Source organism: Microtus pennsylvanicus, chromosome 14 (genome assembly GCF_037038515.1).
Source record: "Microtus pennsylvanicus isolate mMicPen1 chromosome 14, mMicPen1.hap1, whole genome shotgun sequence".
Lineage (NCBI taxonomy): Eukaryota > Metazoa > Chordata > Mammalia > Rodentia > Cricetidae > Microtus > Microtus pennsylvanicus.
In genome coordinates this window covers 74,926,247-74,948,721 of record NC_134592.1, presented here as the reverse complement: position 1 = coordinate 74,948,721, position 22,475 = coordinate 74,926,247, and the positions used below count along the sequence as shown (strand labels likewise).

General features: G+C 41.0%; 1 protein-coding gene across 3 annotated transcripts in view; it reads left to right on the top strand.

Annotated features, from left to right (window-relative positions):
• Positions 1 to 22,475, top strand: part of Lamb1 (laminin subunit beta 1) — a 66,692-nt gene that overhangs the window by 5,649 nt on the left and 38,568 nt on the right. For all 3 annotated transcript variants that reach the window (XM_075948867.1, XM_075948865.1, XM_075948866.1), the window contains 9 exons: positions 1,451 to 1,524; positions 7,103 to 7,291; positions 7,377 to 7,440; positions 10,958 to 11,160; positions 13,859 to 13,979; positions 15,272 to 15,460; positions 15,747 to 15,926; positions 16,050 to 16,162; positions 18,060 to 18,139. In XM_075948867.1, the coding sequence (XP_075804982.1) occupies positions 1,451 to 1,524; positions 7,103 to 7,291; positions 7,377 to 7,440; positions 10,958 to 11,160; positions 13,859 to 13,979; positions 15,272 to 15,460; positions 15,747 to 15,926; positions 16,050 to 16,162; positions 18,060 to 18,139 (1,213 nt within the window). The remainder of the gene's footprint in view (positions 1 to 1,450; positions 1,525 to 7,102; positions 7,292 to 7,376; positions 7,441 to 10,957; positions 11,161 to 13,858; positions 13,980 to 15,271; positions 15,461 to 15,746; positions 15,927 to 16,049; positions 16,163 to 18,059; positions 18,140 to 22,475) is intronic.

Here is a 22,475-nt window from a genome sequence, read left to right as displayed (position 1 = left end):
TGAGGTTGAATCTAAGTGCTCAGATTCAGGGACTTGCGGGAGATGACTGGGACTTTTCTCACTCTTCATAGGGATGTGTTCTTGAATCTAGTAAATTAGATACACCGTAAAATAGTTATGTTCTCCACAGATTTTTTTCTTCCCATATTAAGAGAAAGAAGAGCAAACCATCCTGCTTTATCAGCCTGGACTCTAAATGGAATGTGCTTTAGGGACACACATTGCTGAGACAGTCCCTTTGTTACAGGAATGGTGCTAGTCTTGCTTTGTGCTTTACATTATCTCTAAAGCCTAGAAAAGCAGAAATGTATAGTTGCTTAGCTAATGTTTCACTCAGAAAGAAATGTTTAGAGTAGTTTTGTACGATAGTTCTTTTTAGTAAATTAGATAAGGCTCATGGCTATGATTATGGTGTTTTTCTTTAACATTCCAACTAACTCACATCCGTTCCAGTGACCACTTTTCCCCCTCGGTCGACTTGGCCGTTTTCCAGCAGGCGTGTTTATTTCAAAAGGTCTTACTGACTTCCTGAAAATATACCAGCTGTAACATGATTCATTCTGACACATTCCCATCTTCCTGCATTCAAGACTTAATTTGCTTGAGAAGATGAATCCTAAAGGCATCTTCTTACAGGGACAACTGAACAGTCCTCTTAACCCCGGGGGCATCTTAGAGGTCCTTAGGGCCTTGGGGGAGGTGCTTTTTATCCCTGGAATTCCAGTGACTTGTGTGTGTGTGTGTGTGTGTGTGTGTGTGTGTGTGTGTGTGTGTGTGTGTGTGTTCAAGTGGGTCTCTTATCCTCAGGGCACCATGCACTGTGCAAAGGCTTGTTTGTTCAGGCTTTCCCCCTGAAAGGGAAGAAGTTTTTGTTTTTTTGGGGGACAGGTTTATTTTCCTGGCTTGTTCTCTGCCTCCTTGGTAAGGAAAATGTTTTTCAAATGTAGAAGTGTAACCAAAGGTTGCTCCTATCAAGGATGCGTTTCCCTGAGTTGACATGTACTACCACACATGATACTCACCTGCTTTCGTTCCCATCATTTAGGGGAAAAAAAAGAATATTTGTGTTCCTACTGTACTTCTACAAACTGATCCCCTACTGTGCACTAGACGTGTGCCCCCTCCCCCATTTGGTTTAGAGGATTGGGGCAGTGGTTATGGCCACTAAGCAGACAGCACTGAGAGATCTTCTGCCAGATGTCTTGCAGCAGTGAGTAAATTCAGTAAGCTGAACTCTGGAATAATATATGGAAAACTAAAGAATCATTCTGGCTCATGCCTCACCTCTAAAATAAGTACAAAGGGCCCCCGTTAATAGCTTCAACTCCAGCTTTAAGACACAAGAGGGATTTGTATGAGGAGCTTACAAGTCATTTAGGAAGAAAGTCAGCTCTTCACAGACATTCCACATTAATCTCACCATCTCCTTTATTGCTTTAAAAATCTATAGGTGTGGAGAATGTAACTATCCAACTGGATCTAGAAGCAGAATTCCATTTCACTCATCTCATAATGACTTTTAAGGTAAGGAATCCCCCCCTTTCTCAAGAGCACTGTGATTTCTACATTCAGAAAAAAACAATGTTTATTATGTGTTGGCATAATTGGGAACTTAAATGTTACTGTTGTCATGTATTGGGATAATTGAGGGGCTTTCAAACAGGGGCATAGATAACTGTCCTTCCCGCATTCTATTTTCATGTCAATAACTTCTCTAACCCAAGGTAATTCATCTATAAACTTTTAATTAGAGATTTCTTTATTTCTCCCATAGAGAAAAATAGTGTTTGGCTCCCTCCCAAATCTCATTTGCATAGTATATATCTGATCCTTCAGGTTTATATTTTAAATGCTGAATTTGGTAACGCAAAAGAAAGTGTGTTATCTTAATTTCCAAGATTTTGCAAAAGTGTGGGAAGAGTTTCTCAGTCCCTAAAAAAAAATGCATACCTTCTTAAATGCAGATTTTTTTTCTCTCCATTTTTCTTTTCAAGATGTAAAATGACTCTAGGACCAGGGAGTATCTCTGTACAAAGTGCCTTTGTTTCTTAAGCAGCTGCCTGGAAATGACAGACTTCACTTGGCTTAAAGTACATGTCAGTACACACAAAACTCATAATTTACTTACTCTCTCCAGATTAATATCACTCTTGAATAATTTCCTATTGGAGTTGGGGACCTTACTGGCATTTTCTCAGGTTAGGTAAAGGGGTTGGGGATCAATTTACCTCATTGGCAAGGAGGCACAGAAGTTTTGTTTCTGTCTGACCCTCAAGCCTGAGAAGCCAAGGAACAAGGGCAGGCATGGGAATCAGAATGTGAGTAGGAGGGCGTCAAACTCCATGGTTCCCAGTCTGTGCACCTCACTTCCTTGTTGTCCCTCAAATTAGCCACAGTGACAACTACTGGGGCAGGAATGTTAATAGTGACATCTAATACTGAAAGTGGCTGGATAAGGGCTGTCACTAGCTTATCAGGGACTCCTTGCCATATTTTTTTTTTGCTTTCATTAACCTTAGTGGTTAAATTCAAGCTCAGCCCCACATGAGGGTGTCATCTTCATGTTATGAGACTCTTTAAAATAGTCGTGATATTCTTTATTGATGTCTGTGGCCCTATCTTACTTTGGAGAAAGCATCTGCCTGACATACACAGATGGCTGAGTTCTTTTACATTCAGAGTCCTTTGAATGCATATTCTGTGGTTGAATTCAAGGGGGCCAGAGATGAAATTCTGTTCTATACCTAAAGGCTAGGTATAGTGCTAAAGGTTAGGCTGAGGAGCCAGTGCCAAATGAACCGTGGGTACATGGTACCAACTTCCGCACACTGGAGGAGGTTTGTCCTTCAGGTTCCAAGCTTCTGTGAGAAAACAGAACCTCTGGGGTACGGCAGACCTGGCAATTTGTGTTCTGCCTTTCCTGGCACATGTGGCCAGAGCTGTGACTTCTTTACTGTAAAATGGGAAGGTTGTCTGGCATGCCCTGTACTCTGGGAACAGGGGCAAGCTTTCTTGACACCTTTTGTAAATGGTGATATTAATGTTAGCCTGTGTTATGACAAAACTTTTCCTGGGCAGACAAAATGTGCTCTTCTACTTAACCCAGATAGGGAACCCATGACAGACCAAAGTTCAGATGCCACCAAGTCCAACTTAGTGAACCAGTGAATTTTATTGGAGTTACTTACAGGAATATGTGTTGAGGGTTACTTTGGAGCAGAAATGACTCAAGGATAGTTGCATCACCAAGGACTGCAGCATAGACGGCAGCTCACAAAAGCTGGGAACCTGCAACGTGCTGCACAGCTTGCAGGCAACTCAACAGGGTGGCGAGTCCTTCCTAAGTGTCTCAATTGGTCTAAACCTCTTCTAGGCAGCTCAGCTGATTTCTGCTTGTCTCATAGCTGGTCTTGTGTGAGAGTTTTCTTTGCAGCTTGACTTCTTCCCTCGAAAAGGGACTCTTAGCTTTTATTGGGGCCTAGAGACTCTGGTCAGTTTCAGGGACATCCTGAAGCTATTTTGAGTTGTTTATCTTCCTGATAATAGAGCTTCCTGCAGGATGGATGTTTTTATCTTAGAGGAAACTATTACACAACAACCTGGCATAAGGGAAAATCTTCAGGGATGAGAAGCATTTCAGAGGGAAGAGACAGAAAAACTGCTCTTTGTGGATGAGCCTGAGAGCAGTGTGCCTTTGTAAGGTCATTGGGCAGACTTACTCACTGTACTTGCGCTTACATGCTTCAAGCTCAGGGTGACGAGGGAAGTAAGAATGGAGAAGCAGGTCTAAGGAGCCTGACTCTTTGCTGAGGAATGTAAACTGTATAGGAAGTAGGGAACCACTGACCCAGAGGTCAGAGAAAAAGCTCACCAAGGAAATCAGGCATAGTGACACAAACCCAGCACTCTAACAGTTGGGTCTCTGTGGGTTCTAGGCCTGTCTGAGCTATATAGAAAGTTCCAGGCTAGCCTAGGCTACATAGTCAGACCTTGTCTTTTAAAATAGTTTTGGATTATAGAGCATTTTAAATTCCAGAAGCTCACCTTTTCTTAAACACTTTTGAAATTTACTTGCTTCTACACTCTGCCACTCTTGCTGCTTTGGGAACAACTGTAGAGAGGAGGATTCTCTGCTTCCTGAGACGTCACTTGGATGCTTGAGAATCAAAGGTTGACCTTGAAGTTGAGAAGGATTGGAGGCAGGACAGGGGAAGGAAAGGGCTGTGTCCAAAATAGCCTAGAAGTACAAGTCCTTAGGAAGATGCGAGTCCCTAAAAGCATTGTAAATGGAAAAGAAGAGGAAGCAGGACAGAGATGAAAAACTTATGTTTATTCTCCGACAGGCTGGCTCAGGATGGATGGTTGCTAGATGGATTGGGTTTTCTTAGACTAGAAAAACTCACTTGTGTGTTGTATACCCAGTGTTTTTGTTATAGACAGATGTTTCCAGTCCTTTCTGTTTATTATGTGTTCAGCAGCCCCTGTGTAGCAATAAGGGGCCTGAGAAGCTTGATGACTAAGCAGAGTGGGGGGAAGGTTTTCATCCTTTAGTTGAAGTGAGCTGTTCCAGTTCCCGCAGCTTCATAACTCCACAGGAAATTGGATGACTGGTCAATGTCACTTGGGATTTAGGAGTTTTCAGAAGTGAGAGAAGGAAGCATAGTTGGGACAGGCTTCTATGTGTTACTTCCCTGCTGCCTTTTGATACTGAGACATCAGACCAGGCGTGTCCCTTCCAAGCCTGCTCTCGTCGTCCCAGACTGATCTCCTGGGATTGGCTGTACCTGTGTCATACCAGGTTCAGATAATCAAAGATGCTTCTTATTCCCTTTTCAAACTTAGTCTGCAATTCTCTTCAGTTTGATAAAGCATTGTTTTCTTCTACGCCTGGATACATAGAAAAGTAACTTTATCTGTTAATCAGATTAGATTATTAAGGAAGGTAAAAGGTAGGTTAGTGAATTTTTGTTAATTTCCAAGATCGGCACTCTGCAAAGGATTCTGTCAAATGATGATCTTTTTTTACTTCTTTTACTTTGTTTCTTTTCCCAAGTGATGATTTTAATTCAGAAATTCATCTTTATTTAAGTTTTGTTTCCTAGGTTGGCTAAATTTTCCTTTGATTTTTTTCCCCATGGTAATCTGACTTCCCCTTCGTAAAATGCACACAGCATGCTCATGGGTGTGAGGCATCTGCCTGTGCACACAGCATCTCATGAGTGTAGGCATCTGTCTGTGCACACAGCATGCTCATGAGTGTAGGCATCTGCCTGTGACACAGCATGCTCAAGGGTGTGAGGCATCTACCTGTGCACACAGCATGCTCATGGGTGTGAGGCATCTGCCTGTGAGGCATCTACCTGTGCAAACAGCATGCTCATGAGTGTAGGCATCTACCTGTGCACACAGCATGCTCATGGGTGTGAGGCATCTGCCTGTAAGACATCTACCTGTGCACACAGCATGCTCATGAGTGTAGGCATCTGTCTGTGCACACAGCATGCTCATGGGTGTGAGGCATCTGCCTGTGAACACAGCATGCTCATGGGTGTGAGCCATCTGCCTGTGCCTATTTTAGAGTTCTGTCTGCTTTCTCTCCTATTTCCACTTGAACTTTTTCCTCACACTCTCCTGAAATCTTCAACCTGTTCTGAGTATTTGTTTTTTTTTCCTATTCCTCTGGCACCTGCTTTTCACCCGTGAGCACACAGAGCTCCTGTGCTCGGCCTCTTAGGCACTTTTCTAGAGTACTGACCTGTTTTCTCTTACCATCCATTCGCTTTGTTGGAGAGATTCAAGTATTAAGTGAGTGCAGTAACTTCCAAATTCTGTTTGCAAAACTGAGCACCATGCCCATGTATCTGGCCCCAAAGGAGCGTTCATATAATTTTCAACACAGCCACCCATGCCTTAGGGCCTTGTGTTTCTTTCCTGTCTTCTTTTTCACTACAGTCTAATTGACCAAATGTAATTTGATACATTATACTGTCATTAGTTATACAGAATAGTTGACTTTATATCTCTCTGTCCATGTTATAACTGTGGAGTTAACAGCCTTTACCTTTCTTTGGTTTCTCTCCTTCTTTTCATCTTCCATGTTTAATGACAATGCTATCAGAGTTGTTTGTCTAAGTATAATCTTCATTTATTGAAGAAATCCAACCCTTGAGATCCCAATTTGACATTATCTTTTCTGTGAAATGGTCTCTAATTTTTCTATTATTTAAAAATGTTTCCTTTTGTGGTAAAGTATGCATAACAGATTTCCCCATTTTTATATGTATAACTCAATGATGTTAGACATATTCAAGATGTCATACTGTTGTCAATTTCCAGGACTTTGTCGTCACCCCAGATAGGGCCTCTAACTAGTCACTGAGCACTAATCCCTCATTGTCCTGCTCCTCTTTCCTGTGACCTCGTTTCTGCCTCCATTTATTATCCTAGGTATTTCACAGAAATGGAATCATAATATTTGAGATTTTGCATAGCTTATTTCACTTAGCACAGTGCCTTCAAGGTTCATCTGTGTTACAGTGAGTATGGCGTTCCCCTCCTTTTGCAGCTGAATTATATTCTATTGTGTTACCACATTTTGTTCTTCCTTTATCAGTTTATAGGCACTTGGGATGTTGCCACTCTGGCTATTGTGAATAATTCTGCTTGTTTTCTTGACTGTACTGTGGCGTTTGACATATTGCACTATGATATTTTATGGTCATATGTATTCCTTATTAGACTATGCAGCATATGGATGGCATTCATTACAGCTATTGAATGATTAAATGAAGAAGTGAAAGAGCAAGCATTCAAATTCAGTTCTGTCATGGGAACAGTGGCTAAATATACCAAAATATGCTAGCTACAAAGGCCTATTTATAATCAGCTTCCAAAGAGAAGCAGCTTGTTGATCTACTAGGGTGGGAGAAGTGTTTTCTTGCAAGAACACCCTCCACAGAATAGTGTGTAGTGTTCAAAAGTGAGCTAAATCTGATATACCAACCACATGAAGTTGGGCTTTTGGCACACAATGCGTGACATTTTTGAAAAGGACAGATCAGCAATCAAAAGCACCAAACGAGACTTTTCTCCTGCGTTTCAGACATTCCGTCCAGCTGCTATGCTGATAGAGCGGTCTTCTGACTTTGGGAAGACTTGGGGTGTGTACAGATACTTCGCCTATGACTGTGAGAGCTCATTCCCAGGCATTTCGACTGGCCCCATGAAGAAAGTGGATGACATCATCTGTGACTCTCGATATTCTGATATTGAGCCCTCAACAGAAGGAGAGGTTTGTATGTCTCTTTGTTTTAATTCTACTTGCTAGTCTACTTTTCGATCATTGCAAAAATACTAACCCTCTTATCTATTTTTAGGTGATATTTCGTGCTTTAGACCCTGCTTTTAAGATAGAAGATCCTTATAGCCCAAGGATACAGAGTAAGCTTGTTTTCAAATAAATGCTTAGGTGGGAAACAGTCGTCATGGAACAAGTATCTTCCTTCCCAGTGCCCTGCTACCAATATACTGATGCCCAGTCCTAAATTCACCTACATTTTCTTCATTTTTTATAGTCTTCAGAAGCTCTTCAAATTACCAGTAATCAGTCTTCACTGATAGGGAACACATTTTGATTATGTCTGCAGAACACTGACCATGCCACCTTATACTTTTTGTTGCTCAGCGTATTAGAGTATAAATTGAGTTGCTATAGTAAACCTCCCCCACATACAGTTGCTCAAATAAAACAGGTGTTTCTTTTGTAAGTATGAAACTAGCGGGAGTGGTTTTCATTTTAATTTTATGTGTATGGGTGTTTTGCCTGCATGTATGTGCACCATGTTCATTCCTGGTGATCTAGGAGGCCAAAAGAGGATGTCAGATCCCCTGGAAGTAGAGTTACAGACAATTGTGAGCCAACCATACTTGCTGGAAATCAAGCCCGAGTCCTCTGAAAGAGTAGCCAGTGTTTTTAACCACTGAGCAATCTCTCTAGCACTGGAGGGATTCTCTAAGAAATACAGCTCAGTTGCCACAATTAGTTTTACTATATAAAATGCAAGATGATACCCAGTTAAATTTAAGTGACTGATAAATAACAAGTTCTTTTTCAAGATCAGGTGTAACATTTGTAGTTGGTACAAATGTGTCCCATCCGATATTAATGGTTAACATAATTTGCATCACTTGCTATTGGGGACCCACTTAAACTGTAAATGCGTTTTTATTATCCATTCGAATTTAACTGAGTATCCTTTATTATATGCTAAATCTGGTAATCATAGCTATAAGACTATCTCTTTCCCTAGGATTATCCACACCAGCAGAATTAGAACACTATCACTGTTTCCTCATTCTAGAAGTCAAGTACAAAGATAAGACATGGATGTTGTGCATATCACATTTGCTCATTGCTATAATTAGTCTTGTAGCTAGAGCACAAAAGATACTGAGAAATATGTCTGCCTATGTGGCCTGTGCTCTGCTAAAACTCTTGGCAAGGGCTCTTATCCATAAGCAATAGGAAGTAAGAACACTGAGAAATATCAGAAATGCCAGTCGTGGCCAGTATATGTAGTAAGGTGAGGATTGTATAGCCTTTTGATAGATGAATGACCCAAGTGTAGAGTTGGATAACAAGCATAAGGTGATGGGGCAGTGAAATGGCAGGTGGGTCTTGAGTTCATATGATACAATTCTTAGTTCAGAGCTCTTGCCACTGTTTAACAGTTGTTTATATTACAGGACTGCACATTGATGTTCAATAATTAAACTCATCGGCTTCCATACCATTCTATCATATTGTAGCAACATGATCTGGTAACATACTTAAAACTTTACCTTTCCCATCTTTGAGTGGAAATAGAAATACCAACCTGAGGGTTGTTTGAGAGAAAATGAGTCGTATATAAGTGACCAGCCCAGAGCCAGAGAGGAAGAAAGTTTTCAGATGATTGAAGCTGCGGCTGGTAGTGATGTTAACCTTATTGCCAGCAACAGCAGTTTGTCTTGCATTGAGCTTATCCCTGTCAGAGTAAAAGAGGGAGATATCCTCCTCCCTTATTCTGCCTTGCTATGAGGTTACAATCAGTCAAGTAACTGTTCTTGTTGGTCTTTGCCCCTGTGCACAGCCCTCTTTATAACCAAAGTTTCATGGACTTCCAAGCTTGCAACATGAGAATAGAGTAGAAGATATCCAGGGGATGTTGACAGAAAAGTCTGCTTTCCAACTTAACTTAATTTGACATGTGTTCCAGACTGTTTTGGGTCTGTAGTTTACTCATTCATTCTATTGTAAAACAAGTATTTAATGACATATCCATGCAATCTCTGAGCAAGTCATGAGGCTATTGTTATAGGTCTCAACATCTGGTCATGACAAACAGCTCTGGAGTCCCTAGAAATACTTATGTTCTGCTTTGCAGGTTAAGTGTATGGGACTTGAAGAATGTATTAAATTTATGACTCAGTTCTCTTGACTACACTTGTTGTCCAGTGGCATCTGGACCTATTTCTAGGAAGTACCCATGTTAACTGTTTGTGCCTTTGATTTATGTAGTTATCAAGGGAACAGAATTTCTTTCTATCATTGAAACCTTGAAGACTCCCTTCAAAGTGATGTTCCTCTTAGAAATGCAGGCAGCTCGAGGCTCTGTTGTTCCTCCATATGGCAGGAGAGAGTGGGGGGCTGTTTGCTCTTCTGAAGGATTCTAATGAAGTTCAAGGGTTTCTAAATAGTCCAGCTGTCCTTCATGTTTGTTTTCCGGCCTGTTGTCAATAGTGCTCACTGTGTGCATGAGCATTTTGCAGATGTTGCCATTCAGCGCAAGATTGTGAGTTCTCTGTTTTGTATTTAATTTTTACAAAGAGCCTAAGTTTAATGCATGGACTTTCTCTTTCCAGCCTCAGCTGTTTCTGTCTTCACTGTAAGCTATGCATGTCTTATAACTATTTAAAATTGCATTTGGTCTCTTTGGCCATTCAGGAAAACCACCTGAGTAACAGGTTGACTGGCCCTTGGTCTATCTAGTCATATAGAATGTCACTGATAGCCCAGCTTCTGGAATAAGCTTAGGCTTATAGACCCAGGATGAAAGAGGAAAGCTAAAAGAAGACAAGTTGCAAGTTGATTTATAAGAAACTTTTGTGTAGGAAAAACAATTTGCCTGACCACCTAGAACTAAACCCCTTTGTCCTCTTGTCACAATACTGAATTTAAAAAAATATAAAAATGTTTTTCAAAAAAATGTAGACTACAATGTTGCTTAAAACTTGATTGAAAGAGGTCATAAATTTGTGAGGGAGTTGAGGGGACTATGGAGGAGTTGGAGGAAGGAAAGGGAGGGGTAATAGAAATATAGTGCACATATATAAGTTTTAAAATACTAGTTTAAGAAAAGCTTGGTTGAGACATTATTCCCCTAGAGAGGGAGTTTTCTCTAGTCTTATTACTTGGATTTAAGAGGCAGTAAATTTCAGATAGTGTTTTCTCATTCAAAAATAAATACATATCTGTTCCTATTGTAGTTAGAATTGGCACCCAGGATAAACCCATTTCTACCTGAAAGGAATTACTGACTTTGACAGCAGTGGCTATGGGAACCAGGGGCATTGCAGTATCTTTAGGTTAAGTGACAGTGGGTTTGGAACTCCAAGACTGTAACTGACATGACATTTTTACTAATCAGGGGCTATTGCACTGTATTAACTATGGTAAGGGTTACACCATCATCTCGTTCATTCAGGAGGTAACTGACATGACATTTTTACTAATCGAAGGCGATTGCACTGTATTAACTATGGTAAGGGTTACGCCATCATCTCGTTCATTCAGGAGGAGTAAAGTTTACTTAGACTGCTGTCATCTGCCCAGTCTGTCACTAAAGAGAAATAATGTAGAATTGCCACAGCATGCTTATCTGTCTGATGAGACCTTTCATCTTGGTGACCTTTGTAGATCTATTAAAAATCACCAACTTGAGAATAAAGTTTGTGAAACTGCACACTTTGGGAGATAATCTTTTGGACTCTAGAATGGAAATCAGAGAGAAATACTATTATGCTGTTTATGACATGGTGGTTCGTGGGAACTGCTTCTGCTATGGCCATGCCAGCGAATGTGCCCCTGTGGATGGAATTGATGAAGAGGTGGAAGGAATGGTAAGTGTCCTGTGGATGCTTGTTCAGTGATCTGAAAGGCAAAACCTGTCTTTAAGTCTGTCACATTTTTTAGCAGTTTTAAATTCCCAAAATAGACTTCGATTTTTGTGTCACATTAGGGGCTGATTACTGATTCCCTGTCTTGAAGAGTTGCTTAGGTTATGAGAATGTGAGCAAAAACTACTAGTTTCATAGACCCTTAATTGGCTTATGAAATCTATTGCTTTAGGCTGTTGCTGAAGTATTTTAGTTACCAAGGATTAAAAAGTTGTGTAAATAACAATCCAGATTGTTTTTCCATTAAGAAGATTAAGAAACCACAAGCTTCTAGGCTTTATGCTGGTAAGAACAAGGTGGCCTCAGCTCAGAGAGACTGGCAATTATAACCCAGGACCAACCAGAGATACCTCTTAGAGATCAAGTGATATTTTCTCTTTGTCCTCTCCTTTAACTTTACTTTCTTTGCCAACTTTATATTGTGTTTGCAAACTGAATACTTGAAATTTTAGATTTCATTTCTTTGACAAATGGTTAATATGCTGGTTAGTTTTTGTCTGGTTGACACAGACTAGAGTACCCTGGAAAGAATGAACAATTGAGAAACTGCCTCCATCAGACTGACCTGTAGAAATATGTGGGGCATCTTCTTGCTCAGTGATTGATGTGGGAGGGCCCAGCTCACTATGGTGGTGAAACAAGCTGAATGAGCCATAGGGGATCAAGCAGCATTCTTCCAAGGATTCTGCTTCAGTTACTGCCACCAGGTTCCTTCAGTGATAATAGACTGTGACTTGTGACTTGGAAGTGTAAGCCAAATAAACCCTTTTTCTCTCCCAAGACAGCAGCAAACTACAGCAGTTAGGCTGGAGTATTGTACTTTAATCCACTTAAGTGGTTTCCCAAAAAATTCTTCAAACCCTTAGGAGTTTAATACCACACGGAGACTCTGCCGTCCTTGAGAGATCTATCCCAGGCACCTCCCATAGTCTCTGGCCCTCCCTTGACGACAGACATATGTTGCTTATTTTCTCTCTGTCTCTTTAAAACTAGTTAGTCTTTGTACAAAGGGTGCAGAATCTGCGTGCTCTGCCCTTCTAAAACCTCTACCTTCCCTTTACTCCAGTTGGAAGTCTTCATGAGTAAACAAGTTAGCTTTTTAACAGCCCGAAGGCAGGGATATGCTTCTAATCAGTACATCCTTCTGAGAATTCAAGACAGACTTTGCTTTGCAGCACAGAAATCTTTGTGACTTTATGTCCAGTCATTCTCGCGGCCTCAGAATATGCATATTCAGGCACTGAGTGTCTTGTGATGTGGACTGGACCACTGCTTTTCAGTTCAGTGCAAGCCCTGGGAACGAGAGGGGCTTAAACAATCTCTACCTAACTGCACTCTGTCAAAACAGAGAGGAGAGACCTGTCTGTCCTGTTCCCAAATTCCAGGCAGTAGACATCAGGGTTACGGCAAAGGGCTTATACCTGTTTGGTAGAAAGGATCTATTTATCCTTTGCAGGCTACAAGGGTCTTAAGATTGCCTTGGCGTAAAATGACATTCAGTAGTACATCCTGAATCTTTTAGAAAAATTAATTTGTGTCTTTCTGATAGTTTTCTTGCTTGAAAGAAAACATGGTAAATGGTTGAAATTTTTTTTTTTATGGTTAAGAAAAATTAAGTGCTTTGTTTAAAGGGAGGAAATTGTCACCTGGCACAATGTAAAATGCACAGTGGTCAGATCTGGTTCTTGGAGACCAGTGCATATGGCATTCTACACTTATTTTTATAGGTTTCTATTACAGTAGCTTTAAAGAAATTATTCTTAGATAACTAGTTCGAAATATATTGCATTTAAAAATTTATTTAGGGTGTATGTGTGTCCGTCCCCTCACTCATGACCCACTGAGTTCATATGGAGGTCAGGCACAACTTGAGGAAGTCAGTTTCTCTATCCATGTGGATACTGGGGATAAAATTTAGGTATTCAGGTTTGGTAACAAACTATCTCACAGACTCTAGGTTAATTTTGTTGCTGTTATTTTAATTCTTAAATAATTACTTAAAAATAATTTATTTACATTATAATTACATCATTTTCTTCATCCCTTTCCTTCCTCTCAAACCATCCTATACACACACACACACACACACACACTTCCTTGCTCTCTTTTAAACTTGTGGCTTCTTTTTCATTAATTGTTGTTACATATATGAACATGTGTATGTATGCAGACATACATAAGACATACATACATATATATGTACATATCCCTGAATACATAAATACAACCTATTCAGTCTTTAAGTTACTTATATGTGTGTTTTCAGGGATAATCATTTGGTATTGGATAACCAGTTGGTGTGTTCTTCCCCGAGGAAGACCATTTCTCCTGCTGTAAGCATTCCTCAGTTGCCTGCAGTCCCTTAAAAAAATTCTTAGGTTGTTAATTTTTCTCATCTGAATCCTTTGTGAAGATATTCAGTTCACTGTCTATTGTACCATAGAAACTATTCCAGAAACAAGGATAATTGCTGTTATCTTACATGGATAGAAATTGCTTAGTTGAGGAAAGAAAATAAAAGAAGCCCTCACTGGTAGGAGCTAGAGGTGTGTGTGAAAGATTCTATCTTCTGCTGACTGTGGAAAAAGTGTGGCCGATTGTGTGTTTCTGACTTTGCTTCTCCTGGTTTGTAACTTCCCAGGTTCATGGACACTGCATGTGCAGGCACAACACCAAAGGCTTGAACTGTGAGACGTGCATGGATTTCTACCATGATTTGCCATGGAGACCTGCTGAAGGTCGAAACAGCAATGCCTGCAAAAGTAAGTCAGTGGGAAGGGCAGTTGGGATCCACTTCTACAATGAATGTGTTTGCAGAGGGGAGGAAAATAGGGCCATTCTCCCGACTGTGAGTGTTCCAGAGCAATAATATGTATGCATTGAGTTAAATTAACAATAATTAGTATGTCTGACATTGACTTGGGAAAACAGCAATGGTGTCCATGACATTGCATCTGCTTTTAAGACAAGAGGATAACAAGACAAATGAAAGGCAAATATTGTATATTTCTGGTGTGGGTTTGAGGTGTCCCCCAAAGGATCATGTGTTGAGTGTTTGGTGTCCAGTTGGTGGCACTGTTGAGAAGTAATTGGGTTCCCAGGCCACTAAGTTGATGCATTCCTTGCTGAACCTAGGTTTACTAGGTTAGGTCCTGGAGAAGGAGGTAGGTCTCAGAGGTATGCCTCTGATGATGTTTCTTGCTCCCAACCTTGTCTGGTTTGTTCTGCTTCCTGACTGTCTTGAAGTGAGCAGCTCTGCTATTCCATGCCTTTCCGCCGTATCACAGAGCCAGCAGCACCAGAATGAGCCAGCTGTAGAGTATAACCCCCAAAACTATTAGCCAAAGTAAAGCCTTCCTCCTTTAAGTTGTTTTCACAGTAATCAAAGAAGTCTGCCTTGTTGATGGACTGCCCATGTGCTAGAATTACAGGCTGCACCGTGTCTACCACTGTCATCCCCCACACCTCCTGCCATATTCTTCAAATAGGAAACCCAGAAAGATTTCCTTCAGAATAGTAGAAAGTACTGCAATCAATTCTACCTAGTAGGGTGGTGCCAAAGGTACCTTCAGTGGAACAGCACCCTTCTGTGTTGATCTCACTGAGAAAATAGCCAAGTAAATCGACTAGGTTGATCTCAAACTCAGAGATCCTCCTGCCTCTGCCACCACAGTGCTAGGATTAAAGGTGTTTGTCACCACGACCTGGCCTAGCAATCTTAAAGTTGCTAACTTGATTTGTGGTTTCCACCAGGATCAACAAGGGCTATATCCTTTTTCATGACCAGAGCTTTCTCACTGATTGCTGTTCTACTCAAACTCAGTCCCCACTTTGTTAAGCTTCCTTCCTGTTACCTCCATCTTCCATGGGTAAACAGATTTAAAAGTTTTGTTCTTGCCAGGCAGTGGTGGCACATGCTCTTAATCCCAGCACCTGGGAGGCAGAGGAAGGCAGATCTCTGTGAGTTTGAGGCCAGCTTGGTCTAAAGAGCTAGTTCCAGGACAGGCTCAAAAAAAAAAAAAGTTTTGTTCTTGACATTGGTCTTGTCATACAGAATGCAACTGCAACGAACATTCCAGCTCATGTCACTTTGACATGGCGGTTTTCCTGGCCACTGGGAATGTCAGTGGGGGAGTGTGTGATGACTGTCAGCACAACACCATGGGACGCAACTGCGAACAGTGCAAACCATTCTACTACCAGCACCCCGAGAGGGACATCCGAGACCCCAGTCTTTGTGAACGTACGTTGGGAAATGTCATTTACAGGGCCTGTTTTGTTTATTTGTTTTAATCATTTTTCATGCAGAATAATTGTTGTCAATATCCTCCTCTTGGAGCTCAGACTCTGAGCAGCGTAGCCAGCATTGCTAATCAATTGCTGTCTAGGATACGGGGAGAAGCATTTACGCTAATAAAACCTTCTTAAGTTCTCTTTGGCTGGATTTGGAGGGTGGAAGAAAATATATGTGCTTACAAAAAACCATGGCCTAATTCCTGATGCCTTTAACCTGGAGTTGTTCTTCTCAGCATGTACCTGTGACCCAGCTGGTTCTGAAAATGGAGGAATCTGTGACAGTTACACTGATTTTTCTGTGGGTCTCATTGCTGGTCAGTGTCGGTGCAAATTGCATGTGGAAGGAGAGCGCTGTGACGTTTGTAAAGAAGGCTTCTATGATTTAAGCGCTGAAGACCCATTTGGTTGTAAATGTAAGTTTGTTTGGGGCGTTCTCCAGGGATATAGTTCCATTTTACACTGAAATTGTAGAACTAAACAATAGCTTTGGACTCACTTGGTTTGTGTTTCTTTGCTTCATTTTGTCTTTAATAAAGCATGTGCTTGCAATCCTCTGGGGACAATTCCTGGTGGGAATCCTTGTGATTCTGAGACTGGGTACTGCTACTGTAAGCGACTGGTGACAGGACAACGCTGTGACCAATGTCTGGTAAGTAAACCTTAATCTCTCGATAAGAAGTTAGTGAATGTGGCATGGTTGTTTTGTTTTTGAGGTAGAGTCTCAGTAGATACTCAAGGCTGGCTTTGAACCCACAGTCCTCTCAACCTGCCACCCATGTCCTTGTATGGTATGTGTGTACCTGGAAAATAAGGAATGTGTCTCCTGTTATGAATCTTACCATCATCCATACAAGTTAATGCTAAGAGACCAATGAGAAAAGTCAAAATGAGGATTCAGAGTGAGTTATTTGACAAAGCACAACAAATAATGCTTATGAAGACAAGTGAACAGTTTTTAAAAGTGGCAATGCTAATTGCTAGTGAGGACATGATGAGCTAAGACTTGTTAGTTGCTAACAGAAATGCAGGTTGACTCATACTGTAAAAAGTGTTTCAGAAAAATGTCTCAGGAGCTAGTAAAAATGTACATATTCCTAACCTAGTAACCTTACTCCCGAGGCTCCCAGTGAGATCCTCAGAGAATTGGACAAAGGTGTATCCCTCTCAAGATTCATTCTGTCCTTATTAATTATGGCAGAAGACTTGGAACCAACAGTGGGAAAGTAGTTACATGAACTTGGGGATTTCCATACAAAGTGATATCAGTTCCTGTGGAAAATGACACTAATGCAGGGAAATGTTTGTGTTGTTATACTAACAAACAAGCCAGAATAAGACAGAGACTTCATGTAGGAAACAATTTCATCAAGACTGAGAAAATCTGGAGGAAGTACACCAGTAGCAGTTCAGTGGCATAGTATTTTGGGGGGAAGTGGGTGCTGGGCTTTGAATCCTCTATTTTGCACATGTTGGGCTTTAACAATGAACCTCAGCTCTAGCCCTGAGTAGAAGATTATGAGGGTAGTTTACATAGATTATCTTATAGCTTCTGTGGCATTTTAATGCTGTTTTTATTTAGTTTTGCTTAGAGGATCCACTTGCCCCATACATACATGTATTTGCAACCCCTAAATGTGTGTGCTTGTGTACAATCCTGAGATGCTTAATAAATGTCTTGAAGTCTGATTTAAATTAGTACATCTGAGCAGATGAACCTCTGTTTGCTTTTGAGATACAGGGGAATCTTTGTTGTAAGGAGGCCACTTGTTCATTTCCTGGCTGCCCAGACTCCCGAAATAACCACACAGAAACTCTATTAATTAAATCACTGCTTGACGAATTACTTAACTGTATTGCTAGCTAGCTCTTACATCTAGAATTAACCCATCTCCATTATTTTCTATTTTACCATGAGGTCCGTGGCCTACCTGCAAGGTTTCAGCGTGTCTGTTGCTGGCAGTGGCTCCACGGCTTCTTCTTGACTCTGCCCTTCTTTCTCCAAGCATTCAGTTTAGTTTTCCCCACCTAGCTCTGTTCTACCCTATGAGACCAAGCCAGTTTCTTTATTAACCAATGGTATTCACAGCATACAGAGGGAAATCCCACATCAGATCTCTGTATGAAGAGACCTGGTATTTGCCTTTCTTTTTATTAGAGAAGAAGCTCTCATTTTTTCCTGCTGTGTCCATAAACACAAATCCTAAAGCCTTTCCTTGTGGGTCTTGTGACAGACTGAACTGAAGGAAATGTAAAGACATGCCGAATACTTTCCATAACTGTTCTTACTGCCAGAGCCATTTGCATGAAGAAAACTGATCTCTGTACTGCTTGCTCAGAGCAGGACAGCACTTTCCCTCAAATGACTCAAAGATGAGTGTGTGTGTGTGTGGGCGGGGGGGGTTAACTAAGAATATTTCTACCCTCTGTCTGTTTTCATGGTTGAAAGCAATGCTTGGAATAACCAAGCATGCTGGAGCTTGTTCTTTGCTGAGTCTCTTGTACAGTCAAAGGAACCCATCTTTACATGTTTGATCTTTGTTCTGTAGCCACAACACTGGGGCTTAAGTAACGATTTGGATGGATGTCGACCTTGTGACTGTGACCTTGGAGGAGCACTGAACAATAGGTAAGTGGAATCTTATTTGTACTCTGACCCAGGTGCCAAGGAAACTCATGACTTCTGGAAATCTGAGGTTTTGTTGCCTCTTAAGAAAGTTTGTAAAGTATGTTCATCCTTGGTTTGAGTACCTGCTAATCATTTGTACTGTGATCTCAGTGAGTTCAAGGGTTGTTGTCATGCTAGGAGTTATTGTGTTGGCCTAGAGGTGGCTTAGTGTTTGCAGAGGAGCCAAGTTTGATTCACCTGTGTCACTAAAAATGCATGCAATTCAAGCTCCAGGCTCTAACGCTCTATTCTGGCTTCCACAGGTACCTAAACTCACGTACACACACAGACACAGACACACACACACACACACAGACACAGACATAGTATACATGTACATAATTAAACACTTTTAAAAAGAATAATTTTTTGAATCTAGGAAATTTATGTCTTGATTTTTTTAAAATAATGCTGTTATTCAGTTTTGTACTTTTATTTATCCATACCTTTTAAATTATCGAAGCCGTGCATGCCCATAGTTTATAAAGAAAACAAAAGAGTTCAAACAGTTCAAAGAACTATAAACTGAAATGCAAAGGCATTTTTTTCTCCTGTTTTCTCTTTTAAGTTTCTCCTAGGTAATCTAGATGTATCGTTATTAACAACTTCTTGTTGCTCCCTAAAAAATTAATAACAGGCAGTTATGAGTTCAGTATGCCTGCTGAAAGTCGGTGTTATTTTCTTCTCTGTTTTAAAATGATGTTAGGTTTTATGTGTTTGGCTTCTTTTTTCTTTTTTCTTTCTGTGTATATATTGTATGCATACGTGTGGGAGGCAGCCTGCAGTTTGACATTGGGAGTTTCCTTTGAATGCTCTCCATCTTCATTCTTTTTAGGCAGGATCTCTCAGTTAAGCCCAAAGCTCACCTATATGGCTAGTCCCCTTAGCCAGCTTGCTCTGCAAATCCCCAGGCTAGGATTCCAGGTGGATTGCCAAGCACTTACACGGGTTCTGATCCTCTTGCATACTGAGCCCTCTCCCCAGACCCCTATTTATATTTTAATAGACAACATCAAAGAGAAAAACCAGTCCATAATTTCCCACTTGCCTTTATCTTCATTTATCTGTATCCACGAGTGTGCACACACCACAGCACACATGTGGAGGTCAGAAGACAATGTGAGAGAATTGGTTCTCATTCTGGTGTGTTGGTTAGGTCATCAGGCTTAATAGCAAGTACCTTAGCCCACTGAATGAATTGTCTAGCCAGTCCTAAACGTGTTATCCTGAAACTTGCAAATTTTCCACTTGTAGAACTTTGTCTTACTCTCATCCACATCTTTATTTTTAATAACTTTATCTATCAGGTGAAAATGCATAATCAGTTTGGTTACTTTTATCTCCGTTTTTTAAATGTGTTGTGGTGAAGCTTTTCGAAGACATGTCTTGATAAATGCCTGCATCTCTGTAGATCAGGTTTCAGTGATGAAACTGCTAAGCCAGAGACCATACATATTTTCATTTTCAAAGAATGCCATATTGTTCGAGGTGGATTAAACCAGCTGGTTTCCTTTCTGTCTGTCACAGAAGTGCTGGCTTCCCTGGCCCCAGCCTCAGCTGGTAGCAGCAATTTCTTTTTCACTGATTTTTGTTGGCTTTTTGTTTTGTTATGTTATGCTATGTTTTGTTTTTCCAGAGACAGGCTTTCTTTGTGTAGCCTTGGCTGTCCTAGAAAACTCGCTTTGTAGACTAGGCTGACCTCAAATTCGCAGAAGTCTACCTGTCTCTGTCTCCCAAGTGCTGGGGTTAAATGCGTGTGCCACCACTGCCTGGCTCTTTTTCACTAACTTAACAGATAGAAAATAGATTCTCATTTGGTTAGGAGAATCTTTTCATTTCTTTTCTTTGTAACTTTTAAACTATTCATAAAGTTCACTTATCATTTTAAGTTACTGAAATATGCTAGTTTCCTTTGAATTGACATAACATGTGAATCTCTACAGAAATATATAATATGTTTAGCCAGTTCTTTTTATGGGAGTTGAGTTAACCACAGTTGAGTATGAAAAGTACTTTGGTCTCTATCCCTGGACCCAACTCAGAACATCTGGCAGGGAGAGTGTAAGTGACTGCAAGGACAGATGTTTCTTTGTCTCCTCAGTCCTCCCTCAGAGAACATGCTGAATTCATTGAGCAAGCTTCGTGTGCTCAAAACTTGACTCTCTGACAACTTTATTTCCCAACTGCACAATCTGCTGGCAAGCTCTGAGAATGTGTTCTCTTTGGCCTTTTATTTGGGTTTGTTCTGTTCCAGAGTATACTGGGATACAATACAACAGATGAATTCTCCCTCCAGAAGAACTCTGTTCTTAGAAACTCCTGAGGGGAGGCAGCTGGGATGCTCCCATAGATGCGGGGAGACTCGGGTCTGCCATGTATGCACTCCTGATTCCTCCATTCATAGCTGTCACCAACCCCCACCCGCCCAGTCCTTCCTGAGCAGATAAAAGTGACCATCATAATTCAGGAATGTCTGGGGTTCCTTTACCCTGCAAGGTCTCTATTCATTTCCTTTTCTCCATTGTACACTTGGTCTCCATTCTAACCTGTCTTCTAATTCCTCCTGAAAACTTCAAACACCAGAATATGTTCATCCAAAGAGTCTGTGAAACAAAAAGTTTTAGTGAGAATTTTAAAACAGGTTGGGAGCTGTGAACCCCCCAGATCCTGAATTTCTGGTAAACAACTTGTAATGCTTGCAGCTGCTCTGAGCACCCTCAGGAGTTCCTGATGGCAGGGCAGTGGTTTCTGGTGGGTTTGGCTGGGGCGTGGCTATCAGTTAAGGATCTCTATATAAGCGACAATAAGGGGGGCATTCCTGTTTCAAGGATTCTGGCATCGAGGATGACCTGTGTCTCTGTCTGTCTGTCTTTGTGTGTTTCAATCTCCAGCCCCGTGCCCGGTGCACAAACTGTATGGTAGTGCATAGAGCGCAGACAGGTGTGGTGCATTCCAGTCCTCCAATCTAGCATGACTGATGAGACCCCCGTTTTCATGGGGGGGGGGAAGGAAGCCTTAATAGATACTTGCCAGCCTGAAAGCCCTACAGAGTCCTGTAGTGGTTAGTGTTTCCTCCAAGAGATGTTTCTGAAAGATTTTCTTAGACTTGTCCCTTAACCACTATTTCAACTAGGACACTTGCCCATGCAAGGCACCCTGGGAACACTTGCTGAATGGTTGACCTGTGTGGCACAGGAGTATATTTTAAACTTTATATTTCTTTACTTCTCTTTTAAAAACTGTTTTTACACTTTATGTGTAGGGGAGGGAGTAAGAGTACAGTCCTCAGTAAGTTGATTCTCTCCCGCTACCATCGATCTCTGGGTTATCCCAAGCTTGGCACCAGGCACTCCCACACTCACCAGCCCTTTTCTGTGGACACATATTAATAATGCTAGATAAGTGTTGATTGAGTAAGAGAACTTGATAAACGAAAGATTTCAAGGTGTAGTAACTGCATACATACTTCTTAGGTGAAGCGGTTTCTAAATATGATATCAAACACCTTTTGGTTACTTTTAGCTAGGGACAAAATCTAGTACAAAAGTATTTAAAGTGAAAAACACTTCAAAACATTTTGTAGAACTAGCCAAATGGAATTTGAGTTGTACAGTAAAGGCTTTGTCCACCACTTCTAGTATGTTTTAAATATTTAAAGAACTCAGACCTAATAGTTTTAAGTAAAAGAACTAAACCCAAGATAATGAATTTTTGTCCAGATTGCTTACTTTAATGAATAAATAAGAATTAATGGCAGTGGCTGGTAGATAAACAGTACTTTAAATCAACATCTTTGCAGCATCCGTCCAAATGTTCTCAGTTAAATGTAGGCCCTTGGGCCAGCCCTGGGCATCTAACCTGTAGCCCACCATGTCTTGGTAAGAGCTTTGAGCTCAGTCTTCCCTCTTAGAAGTACATCAGGAGGTGCATACTACCTTCTTGGAAGTTTCGAACACTCTCTTAAGATGTGAGGTCTCAAGAATGTGTTCTCTTTGACCTCTTTATTTGGATTTGTTCTGTTCCAGAGTATACTGGAATGCAATATAGCCTGTGGCCTCTTCCTCTGGAGAACTCTGTTCTTAGAAACTCCTGAGAGGAGTAGCTGGGATGCTCCCATAGATGCGGGGAGGCTCTGGCCTGCCACATATGCACTCCTGATTCCTCCATTCACACTGTCACCCCCCACCCCGCCCAGTCCTTCCTGAGCAGATAAAAGTGAGGTTTTTTTTAAAGAGAAGGTGCTACTTTCTCTGCCGTTCCCAGCATTCGCCTGATGTTTGTTTAGCACTTGTTTACT